The sequence below is a fragment of the Sinohyriopsis cumingii genome, chromosome 1 (genome assembly GCF_028554795.1).
Source record: "Sinohyriopsis cumingii isolate HCF-2022 chromosome 1, ASM2855479v2, whole genome shotgun sequence".
Classification (NCBI taxonomy): domain Eukaryota; kingdom Metazoa; phylum Mollusca; class Bivalvia; order Unionida; family Unionidae; genus Sinohyriopsis; species Sinohyriopsis cumingii.
In genome coordinates, this window is record NC_142961.1 from 33,033,756 (window position 1) to 33,046,162 (window position 12,407).

The 12,407-nt window shown below is 36.3% G+C and overlaps 1 protein-coding gene across 2 annotated transcripts in view; it reads left to right on the forward strand.

Moving 5' to 3' along the window:
- Window positions 1-12,407, forward strand: part of LOC149806668 (protein Hook homolog 3-like) — a 126,203-nt gene that overhangs the window by 40,134 nt on the left and 73,662 nt on the right. For both annotated transcript variants that reach the window (XM_089956311.1, XM_089956321.1), the window contains exons 2-5: window positions 3,392-3,477; window positions 6,973-7,045; window positions 9,321-9,371; window positions 10,196-10,247. In XM_089956311.1, the coding sequence (XP_089812437.1) occupies window positions 3,392-3,477; window positions 6,973-7,045; window positions 9,321-9,371; window positions 10,196-10,247 (262 nt within the window). The remainder of the gene's footprint in view (window positions 1-3,391; window positions 3,478-6,972; window positions 7,046-9,320; window positions 9,372-10,195; window positions 10,248-12,407) is intronic.

Below are 12,407 nucleotides of genomic sequence, written 5' to 3' on the forward strand. Positions count from 1 at the left end.
CTACGTTAAATTTATTTAAAAAAACTAACACATATATTACTGCCCACAATGATTACTATAAGTAACTCATTGGTATATTGACAACTTTTTTAGACTGCTCTGGTGACCTGAGCATCTGCCTTGTATGTGGGAGGTCATGGGTTCAAACCTAGGCCAAGTCATACCAAAGACATACAAAAATGGTAGTAGCACAAAGACTTATAAAAATGGTAGCAGCTGCTTCGCTTGGCACTCAGCATTATAAGGTTAGTGTTAAGACTAGTTGGCCTATAGTGTCAGGATAATGTGACTGGGTGGAACATGATGCTACATGTCTGTGGCATGATGCCCTACTACTAGACATCACTACAAACTGCCACACTGCATATATAATAGCAGTATGACTAAAATTGTTAAAACTAAGTTAAAAATAAAAAAAAACAAAGCACACAAACACACAAAGTACTGCACACAATGATTACTATAAATAACTCATTTGCATATTGACAAATTACTGCCCACCATGATTATTCTCATTATTCATTGGTATATTGACGAATTATTACGTACAGTTATTACTAGAAACAAGTCACTGGCATATTGAAAAATTACTGCCCACAATGATTACTATAAAGAACTCACTGGCATATTCGCAAATTACTGCCCACAATGATTACTATAACTAACACTGGCATATTCACAAATTACTGCCCACAATGATTACTATAAATAACTCACAGGTATATTGACAAATTACTGCCCACATGGATTACTATAAATAACTCACAGACATATTCACAAATTACTGCCCACAATGATTACTATCATGCCCACATTGATTACTATCAATACACATTCTTTCCTCAAATCATGAACTACTAGAACTTGAACCTTGTCAATTGCCACCCCATCTTCCACCACAAACCATCTGTAAGGACAGGTGGCCTCTTGAAAGAGTTCATTGTGCTATATAACTTGTCAAACCAAGTCTTAAGAACCTGATCTCTCAACTTCTCCAGAACAGAAAGTCATATTGACATCAGGTTTTCACAAGAACTGAGAAGACTTTTAATGATATCTAGTTGGTCCTAATGAAAATTGTGTTGATCTGGTGTCCAATATTGCCATCAATGTCAGTTTGAAAATCTATTAGGTACTAATCCTAAATGGAGTGTCATAAGATGGGTTTTAACCACCATTACAGCCATCTTGAAAATCTCGCTATTGCTGGTCTTCCTCCTGAATGGAAAGTCATATTGGCATGAGATTTTCAGCAGAAGACTTTATATGGTGTCTAGTTGATCCAAATGAGAATGGCGTAGGTCTGATATACAGTACGGCTATCACAGTATCGATCTTGAAAATCTTCATTTAGCTACTACATGGATAGTCACATCAATGTGGGAGTTTCACTGAAAGAATTAATGATTTCTAGTGGGTCCTAAAAAAATCAGTGATCTTAAAATCTTGTTGTCAGTCACTATTCCACCTTAACAATAGGTAATATTGCCATCAAGTTTTCATCATAAGACTTCTTATGAATTCTAGTTGGTCATTAATGAAAATGGTACTAATGTGACTTCCAGTATGGCTGCCACAATGGCCATCTTGAAAATATTGTTATGGCTACTACTTCTGGATGGCTTGTTATGTTGACACTGTGCTTCCACCAAAAGACTTCTTATGATCTCTAGATGGTCCTGTATGGAAATGGTGCCACTCTGATATCCATTATGGCTACCATGGCAGCCATCTTGAAAATTTCACTATCATTACTTCTCCAAAATGGGAAGTCATATAAAATGTGGCTTCTTTTGATATCTTGTTTTCCCTAAATGATGTATTTTTGGTTCTAAATAAAAATGGTGCCAGTCTGACACCCAGTTTGTCCACCACAGCAGCAAACATGAAAATTTTATTACTGAAGAATATAAGAGACATTTTCAACACTCAGCAGTTAAATAAAGAAAAGGTCTTATCTTCAGGTCCCCAAAATTTGTTCAGCCATTAAAGCATCAGTCCCATCAAGGGACTCTTGTTATCCTTTGCACTTTTTCCACATTTTTTTTATATACCAACAAACTGTATGTGCTCCTGCTTTTTGGGGTGCAGTAGTGCAGGTAGACAGACTTTCCAAATCTCTCTTTCTTGCCAACTTGGTTATCCTTTGTTCAGCAGCTAGTTCAGGAAACTATTAAAATCTTAAAATTAAGTGTTCCATTCTTTTAAATTGCTTGGACATAAGAACTCAGAACTCGTCCTATAAGAGTCTTTAGTGTCTCATAGATTTATATACTGCTGGCCTTAAAAAACTTTTTTTTCCTGTTTCATGCTAAAACATAATTAGTTTGTCAGCTAGAGTAAGATTTCTTTTAATAATTGCACCCCCACCCCAATTTACCAAAAGTGACCTATGGTTGCATGACCATATTTTATTCCTTTGTCATAAGTGTGTGTGTGTGTGATTAGGATTTTTAACGTAGCTTTAACAATTTTTTAGACATATCACTATGATCTCTGCAGTGTGGCAGTTTTTATAGTGATGTCTAGCACTGGGGCATCATGCTGCAGACATGTAGCATGATCTCCCACTCAGTCACATTATTTTGACACCAGGCTGACCAGTCCTAACACTTACCTCTTAATGCTGAGCACCTAGCGAGGCAGCTGTTAGTACCATTTTTGTAAGTCTTTGGTATGACTCGGCTGGGGTTCGAACCCACGACCTCCCGCTTCCAAGGTGGACTCTCAAACCACTAGGCCACCAGAGCGGTCCCCTTTCTCATAAGTGCTTGTCATTGTAATCATTGACAGGGTGTCAAATGATTATAAGTTAGATATATACTCTGTATAATTTCTTCAATAATTTTTACTTGTATGGTATAACTTGAAGGGGATGAGGGTTTAATATACACACAGGTCAGCCCAAGTTGGCTGCCTCAGTGTGTCCTTGGGAAAGGCACATATCTCATTTCCTTTGTATGATATTGCCAGTAATGTATTAAATTCAACCTTTAAATCAGCTAAGCTAGAAACTGATATAACTTGCTGTAATTTTAAAGCTATGATTAGCTAACAAGCCCCAAAAGTCGATCATTATTGAATCGTGTTTTCTTGTCTATGTCCAGTTGCTGCTTACAAATATTGGGATAATAGTCCTAATGTCTGTTACATGCAAATGAAATAAAATCTGAACTATCACAACATGAATGAAGTCAAAATCTTTTTAATATAATTTTATTTATTTATTGGAAACGTTTATATGGGCAGCAGACCAAAATAATGGAGTTAGTCAGGAAACCAGCGAAAGATGTTTTTCTTTTTGGCCTTGGCAATGAATGACATCATGCATCAGCTTTGTCAAGACTTTTGTATGTTATATTTTTGTGAGTTTGATAATTTATCATTACAGCTCCAAACCTTCAATGTAGATGCTCCTCACACAACAGAAGAAGACCTTAGTGATGGAGTGGCAATGGCACAAGTTTTACATCAAATGTAAGTCTTTAAAAAAAACCCATAAAACATGAAATATTTTTATGCCTGCCATAAGGCAGACTTTATTATGCTATGATGTATTCCTTCTGTCTATCCCTGTGTCACCAATTTTATTTCCAAACAATAACTCCAGTTGTCCACTATCTGCAGTCATCAAACTTTTGGGACGGCTTACACTTTGGGTATGGAGGAACTCTGGATATCAGGGTCAAAAGCTCAGAAGGTCAGTGTCACTTTGTCTGAAAGAAGAAACATGGTTTTTGCACAGTAACTTGAGTTCTCCACGCTCTACAGGCACCAAATTTTTTGGATGACTTCCACTTGATGTAGTAAAGAAACATGCCAGTTTGGGGGCCAAAAGGTCACTGAACAAGGTCACTGTGATAGAAAGAATAAAAATGGTTTCTACACAATAATATTCTACATTACATATCTGGACCAAATATTGTGGATGGCTTACACTTTGGATAAGGAAAAAACCTCATGATTTTGAGGTCAAGTGTTACAGACTGAAAGAAGAGAAATAATTTCTGTTCAGTAACATTTATTCTGCATCACAGGCTTTTACCAAACCTTGCAGATGGCTTGCACTTGTTGCAGGGAAGAAGCCTATTGAATTTGGGGTCAACAGTCTAGGTCACTAGGACAGAAAAATGAATAAAGATTTCTACACATAAAGTTCAGTTATCTACATAGGGGACTATTAAACAAAGATGCAGGTATGTAAGAAAATGTGGCATTTTTGGTGTTCGTGTCTATGAGTTCTTGAACATTGCCCAGTAATTATTTTTTATAAATGATGGAGAGACCTTTTGATATTTTCAGCATTGATGACATACCATTATTTTCAGCTAATCTCCTTTGTTGTCCCATATGTTTTATGGATTACTGTTGCCAATTCTACAGCATTAAGTGTTACATTTCATATGAGATTCAGTGTGTTTCGAAAAAAAGTTTGTGTACTCCATCAGTTGGAAAAAAAGTTTGTGTACTCCATCAGTTGGTGTCATCAAATTAGTTCTCTATTTACATGCTTGCTAAAAAAAAATCCAAAATATGTTCTAGTAATTACCACTTTAATAAATTTGACAGTTTGACATATCCTCCAGGGTACCTGTGCATGAAAAAAAAATGAAATCCAGGATATTGGATACTTAATAGGAAGATTGGAAGAAAAACAGTTTATCCCCAATTTTAGAAAATTCTAGAAATCTCCTTGGCTAATTACCCATGCAGGTCATTTCATACACCCTTTTTCAGAGGGGTAATATGAAAAATTTGGCCAGTAATATTTTCAGAAACTATGATACATGTGTAGTTTTATTTTGGTTGCAGAAAAATCAGTCGCTTCATCTGTGACATGTAATTACATCATTCAATCATTTTTTTCCGACATAACTGATCATGGCAGAGAATATGTGGCTGCAAGATTGGTTCATAGTTTAAAATTTGTAAGATATGGTGTTCTAGCTAGGTGGATGTGATATTCCAACTTGTTTGATTCCATTTCACCCTTCAAAACAGATTGGAGGTTCCTATCCTCCCAGCTTAAACATCACATAACTAATCTCTTGCATTTCTCAAAAGCTTAAACTGGTGGACTTAATTACTTTTCATCAGGCATCCCATTTTTTGTAAACTCATACTTTAACAAAAAATCACAGTCAGGCATATTTCATTGGATATATTCAAAATGTGAAACTTTTTCTGCAGTAGTGGGTATTATTACCATGTATTTTCAGCCAGATGGCTTTGTGACTGACTGGAACTCCCACCAGGGCCTTGTCCCTGAACCCTTGCAATGGGCCCTAGCCAGGTGGCTTTGTAACTGCCTGGATCTCCCACCAGGGCCTTGTCCCAGAACCCTTGCGATGGGCCCTAGCCAGGTGGCTTTGTAACTGCCTGGATCTCCCACCAGAGTCTAGTCCCTGAACCCTGACAATGGGCCTTAGCCAGGTGGCTTTGTAACTGCTTGGATCTCCCACCAGGACCTAGTCACTGAACCCTGATAATGGGCCCTAGGCAAGGGCTTTGTAACTGATTGGATCTCCCACCAGGGCCTTGTCCTAAACCCTGACAATGGGCCCTAGCCAGGTGGCTTTGTAACTGCTTGGATATCCCACAAGGACCTAATCCCTGAACCCTGACAATGGACCCTAGCCAGGTTACTTTGTAACTGCCTGGATCTCCCACCAGGGCTTTGTCCCTGGACCCTGACAATGAGCCCTAGGCAGTCCCATGACGCATGGCCTGTTTCTTCATTCTTTAATCTTTTGTCTTTCATGTCTGTTTCTGACAGAACTGTTAACAGTCATCATCTCATTCTGCCCACATCAGCCATTTAAATTCTCTTGAGTTCTCCAAGCCATTTCCATACATATTGTTTAGCCTGAAATTCACTGATAAAATGGCCTTAGCATTCATTTTCTTCTGATAATTTTTAGTAATAGTTTTAATAATAAATATTGTCTCCATGTATACCTTTTGGGGATTTGTTTCATTAACTGATTGCATAGATATATATTAGACTGGTCACTTAAAATAGGCTGTAACAGACAAGTCACATGTAAAGATTGTGACCTACTGCCGTAACCAGGAGTCTCACATTCAAATGAAGGGTCCCCGAGTGGCCGAGTGGTCTAAAGCGCTCACTGTTACAGATCACTGCCATCTCACCTCTGTCTGCGTGAGTTCGAGTCTCAGCCCCGGCTAACGTTGGTACATGAGAAAGCCTGCCAGTAGCTTCTTGTGGGTTGGTGGTTCTTCTGGGGTTTTTCCAGGGTTCTTCCTCCACCAATTGTACTGGCCGCCATGTATAGCCTATCTTGTGCTGAAAAATGGCATTAATCCCTAAAACAACAACAACAACAACATTCAAATGAGAATTATGTTGTGTATAAAATTGCATCTGCTGAATGTTTTATTATAAACTATGGTATACTATGGATTCACTACTTTTTCGTGGTGTACCAGTTTTCATGGATTCTGTGGTTGAAATAAACATCCAATTTAAAGATCCAACAAAATAGGATCACTCTGGAAACAAGAGGACCCTTTCCCCAATTGACAAATTCAAGCATTGATATAAATGTTATTTTTTGGTTTACAACAAGATGTTGATAACTACAAAAATAAATGAATTCATATTATATACTTGTAATTAGAAAGTGATGATGTCATTTTCTAGTTGCTGCATTATGATTCTGAAGGTTGCCAGAAGTTGACCATTTGACTATTTTTACTTGCCAATTCTGAAATTTTAGTCACAAAGGCAATCATCTGAAAGACCTTTTAGTAATGGACAAGTGAATCTTACATGCCATCAGATAAGGATGAGAGATTAAATTTACAACATATTTAATGAATGGCACTAGAAACAAATTATACTGAAGTATCATACTGACCAAGATTTGAATCAGGGTTTTTCTTTATTAAGATGGAACTTTTAAAAAAATTGATTTCTTTTCTCATTTGAGATCCTTTTATTCTTCACAGAGATCCTGAATACTTCAATGAGGCCTGGATGTCTAAAATTAAAAAAGATGATGTTACAAACTGGAGACTAAAGGTATACATCAAACTTCAAACCACTATATATGCAAGGCTTTATGTTTCTCACACCCAACACTTGACACACAGCAGCTATCAAGATCTTTCTTGCAGGCACAACAATAGCATCAGGATGAGGGCTGCAGACATGGGGTGGAGTACATTTTACAGTACTTAAGTATATGTACATTACTTTGGTATGTGAAGTTAGAGTACAGGTACAGATACTTCTGACTTTCCCAGTAATATTCATCAACTCCCCAGAAAGTTTGTAATCTATTACTGATTTGTAAAAACTAAAAGTATTACGAAAAATGCACAAAACTTAGTTCTTTCGTTAATAAATTTATAACTTCTAATCTCATGATCACCATGAGGTTTATAATAGTGCCATCTTGTTTACATTTCAAACCAAATGGGAGTTTATTTAATAACTTGGTTGCCATATTTGTATGCATGAATCTAGTTTTATCTAACAGCAGATGTGATGTAGTTCATCATTGTCAGTAAACTCCAAATAATGTTGTAAATTTCCATAATTGTGGGAGTTAGTCCGTTTGAACACATGTACATATTAGTTAAGCCTTTTTATTTATTTGAATATTAAAAAGTTTCTACTGAATATGGAGTCTATGACAATGTTATGTGCCTCCTGGCGGCAATCAGGTTAGAAATTATGAACTGATGACTGAACTCACCAAGTTTTGTGCATTAATTTGTATCCTTGTTATTTTTTCATTTTTTAGATGGATACACACTGCCACTGCTACAGCCCTTTGCATACACTGTAAGAGTACCTGGACTTGTCAAATACTATGAATTCACTCTTTTTCATGATATATCAGTTTTCATGGATTTTGTTGTTGCAATAAGCCACAAGTTTAAAGGACAAAGCCCCAATGACTGTTACGACTATGTTGTCCAGAAGTTAAGATTTTCTTGTGTGGATATTACATGTGTTTCTTTTTTCAGAGTACAATATGTTACATTTTCTACTGGAAACCTATGGATATTTTCAAAATCTAAATTTCTTGGCAAATTAGTCTTGTATAATCATAATTTCTAAGGTGTTGTAAACAAGTAACTGGTAAGGACTTGCAATTCAGTTGGAATCAGTGATACCAACAAGATAATTTTGTGTAGAAATCACATTTTCCATGACAAAAGCATACAGTATCATTGATGCACTTATAATCTGTGCATTAAAAAAAAAGAATAGTTCTTCCCTGATGCATGAATTTAGATACCCACATGTTTCCCCTTAAGCCACAAAACTTGATACCCATATGCTTCACAAGTCACAAACTTGATACCAACATGTTTCCCCAAGTCACAAAACTTGATACCTACATGTTTCCCCAAGTCACAAAACTTGATACCTACATGTTTCCCCAAGCCACAAGACTTAATACCCATGTTTCCCCAAGCCACAAGACTTGATACCCATGTTTCCCCAAGCCACAAAACTTGATACCCACATTTTTCCTCAAGCCACAAAACTTGATACCCACATGTTTCCCAGAGTCACAAAACTTGACACCCACATTTCCCCAAGCCACAAAACTTAATACCCACTTTTTTCCCAAAAGTCACAAAACTTGATTCTCATCAGAGTACCATATATACTCACATATAAGTTAAATCCACACAGCAAAAAGCACAAACCAAGCACTGCTGTTGCATAATGTGCTGGCAGATCTGGGTCTATGCAGCTTGAAAGGAGTAATAAATGAAGCAAACAACAAAGACCACAATCTGCCATTGCAATATGCAGTTGGACTTGTTTTATAAGTGAGTATGTATGGTAAATGAATTCACAGCAAACAAATAATGAATTTGAAATATTGAATTCTAGTAATTCATCTCACCAGAAATATAAACATCTTGTGCTTTAAGCATATTATGTAACCTTTTTATGATTTCACTTTTATTTACCAAAATATTAAACATTCCGAACTTAATAATTTTAATTGTAGGTATTTGATAGTTAGAAATTGTTTACTTAAGCCATAGGATAAAGTTGTCATTTACCAAGGCCCTAGGGTAAAGTGGTCATTTGCTTTTCTCTGAGACTAAATACGAATTGAAACCTGTGAGTAAAAATTCAGATTTCCATAAACAGTGGTGTACATGAATGAATTCATTCAAAGATAGGTGTAATTCCTTGAAACTGTTTTAATTAGGTACACAGCAAGTGAATTTACAATATTATAGCATATATTAATATATAATTTGTATGTTGAGCAGTGGTTTTTGGTAGTTTAGTTGATTTCTTGAACTTAATCTGTTTTCAGGTCAACAACTTGAAGAAGATTCTAAAAGGAATTTTAGAGTACAACTTGGAGGTAATCATTGCAGTTCATGTTTAAAATAATTTTAAAAATGTTTTTATGGATTTTGTTAGGTATATCCTGTTCATATCTCAAACATTTATGAGTTCTTTTCCCTTGTATTCTGAATTACATGCTGAAGTTTATTTTCTTGGAACTGATAGTAAAAATAACTTAGTGGAAAATGCTGTTTATTTATAGAAACAGCTCGTGTTAACATAATGCACAACAAAGGCATTCACTCTCTTAAATAATTGATGTCTGGAGACTAGCCATATTTACTCACTTATAAATCTAGTTCAACTGCAAACTGCACAGACTCATTTTTGATGCTCTATAACGGTGTGATAGATCTGGGTCTTTGCATTTTGTTAGGATTAAACAGTGGTACAATTAACTTGGACTGTGATCTTCCATTGCAGGGTCTGTGTTATTATATTCGACTTATAAGCGAGTATATACAGTATATTTCATCAAACTTTGATGTCAGATATCCTGCCATCTTAGGCAAGTCATGGCTTTCTAAGATGGGCCAACAGCTTTAGACATATTGTATATACGTTTTTTAAGTTATTGTGCTGGCAGATCAGGATCAATGTTGTCTGTTTTACTGATTGCTTCTTACAAACTGCATAGACCATGATCTGTTGGCATCTTATGCAATGACAGATCTGGGTCTGTGTTGTTTTATTTGACCTATAAGCAAGTATATATGGTACATATAAGTGAGAGAACATGATAGACCAGGGCAGATGGCATTATTGATTGCTGAACCAGAATATAATACACCTCTGATCAGAATTTATCGACGTCTTAAAAACATGTTCTCTCTTTCCTAGGTACTTGGTATACAGATCCATGACTTTCAGATGCCAGATGTCAATGCTATTGGTAAGTTGATATTACATTCATTACAGTTCTAAAAGATCCTGAATCATTTATGGTTAAAGACTAATTTACGTTATTGAAGTTAATAAAAAGTTTTATTGTTATTTGTATGGGTTTAAATTTTTGTGGTTTTATAAAAATTGACATTTTGCTTGCAATGGATTTCATGGTTTTAGAATGGGGTCCTTTTGTTGTTACAGAAGGAACCTGGCTCATTGCATCTTTAAATTCATGGTTTTGAGCATCTGCAAAACCTATAAAAATTATTACCCTATGACAAGAAATAGTGAATTTGGGGTATTTCCTGATCACATAGTAGATGGAAATAAATTCCTCTACCTCTCGAATCCTGACACCCAAGAAGATGAAAAATGTTCTTTCTCATTTATCTAACATGTAGATAAAGGGAATTAACTCTTGAATTACCTCCCCTATCAAACGCTATCTCTGTGATTCATATCAAGAGAAGCAGGAATGCAGGAGTATGTCTGCTCTTAAGCATTACTTGACACGTACATATAAAATGGAGGAGGGCGAACTCCTCATCCAGTGAAGGCCAGAAAAGAGGATATAATGCCTCAAGCCTTGGTATGCTGGTTAAAGTGGGTCATATGCTTGACATACTCTGAGGTCTTGCAAGACCGTATACTGTTGTGAAAATTTCACATCAGAATTATGCCATCTCTGCAATCCTTCTGTTTCAATGCAAACTTTCAATCTGAGGAATGAAATAAATCTTTGGCTGCATGCACAGTCTACCATTCCAAAATTTCTGTCATCAAGATTTAGTTTCACTGAAGTGAGAATTTAATCTGTGGGTCAAGTGGCTGCAGCACCAGACCCAGTTAATGCAAGCACAGCCTTCTCACTGGCACAAATTTATCACTTTCACTCGATTCAGCCATTTTGTTAGGTCTTGAAATATTTTTTTTTAAATTCTCATTTAGTGTAATGTCTAAATGATGGGCACAAGTGAATTCTGAATTCTGATTAAAAGTTTCAGCTACTAATATTAAATTGTATTTAAGCCATAAAAATACAGGCCCAGCAAGCCATGCCATGAATGAAAAGATACTTAGGTATAAGTAAGTTTTATGCTTGTAGTAAGAAATTGCAAGTTGGGCACAGGTCAAGTAATTTCCTCTTTTCTGTTTCATACTCTGAACTTATTCAATGTAAATATTTATTTTAATAGCAGATTTATGTTACCTGTAATTATTGCATAGCTGTATCTTTTCCTGGTGCTTGTCCCTAGTCCAAGGACATTATTCTCTTCTCCATGGAAGTCTAGAATAGAAAACAATATGATCCCAACCTGATACTTAAGTCCACTTCTAACAATCACAATATCTTCCTTCTTTTCCTCAGCTGTCATGCATTTATTCATGTATTACTTGGACACGAACACTTTGTCTGTTTAAGTGTCTCTTGGCATTTCTGCTGACATGTCCTTTTTTGTGTTGGATTTGTTAACTTCTCCCTAGTTCTTGCTTTATTTTCATGTATCTGTCCGATGTTTTTAATTTTGGAGGTTTTGAATACATTGCTAGCAAGGCAGTGTTTCTTTTGATGTGGGAGGTTGTAGGTTTGAACCCTGGCAGAGTCATACTAAAGACTTATACAAATGGTACTTACAGCTGCCTTGCTTGGCACTCAGCATTAAGAGGTTAGTGTTAAGACTGGTCGGCCTGGTGTCAGGATAATATGACTGGGTGGGACATCATGCTACATGTCTGCAGCATGATGCCCCAGTGCTAGACATCACTATAAACTGCCACACTGCAGACATTGTAGCAATATGACTGAAAATTTTTTAAAGCTACGTTAAAAATCCAAATCACACACACACACACACAAACATTCCCTCTAATAGTAACTGGTGTCAGGGTAAGTAATTCCTATCCTTTTGTTGATGCAGTTCAATGCTGTATTTATATATTTTCCTTTCAGCCTTCACACATGCAGATATGGGCATAAAAATGCAGCATGTGACACTTTTACTACATGTCTTGCATACATTGTGTGTATACTTCTGTATGGTTGTCCCATTTGTTTTTTGTGACCCAGTGAGGTTGGAGAATTCACAGAAAGTCAATGGATATAATGGGCCAGTAAGAAGGGTCAAATTTCTTGATCCCTGTCATTTGTGGAGAGGGGATCTGT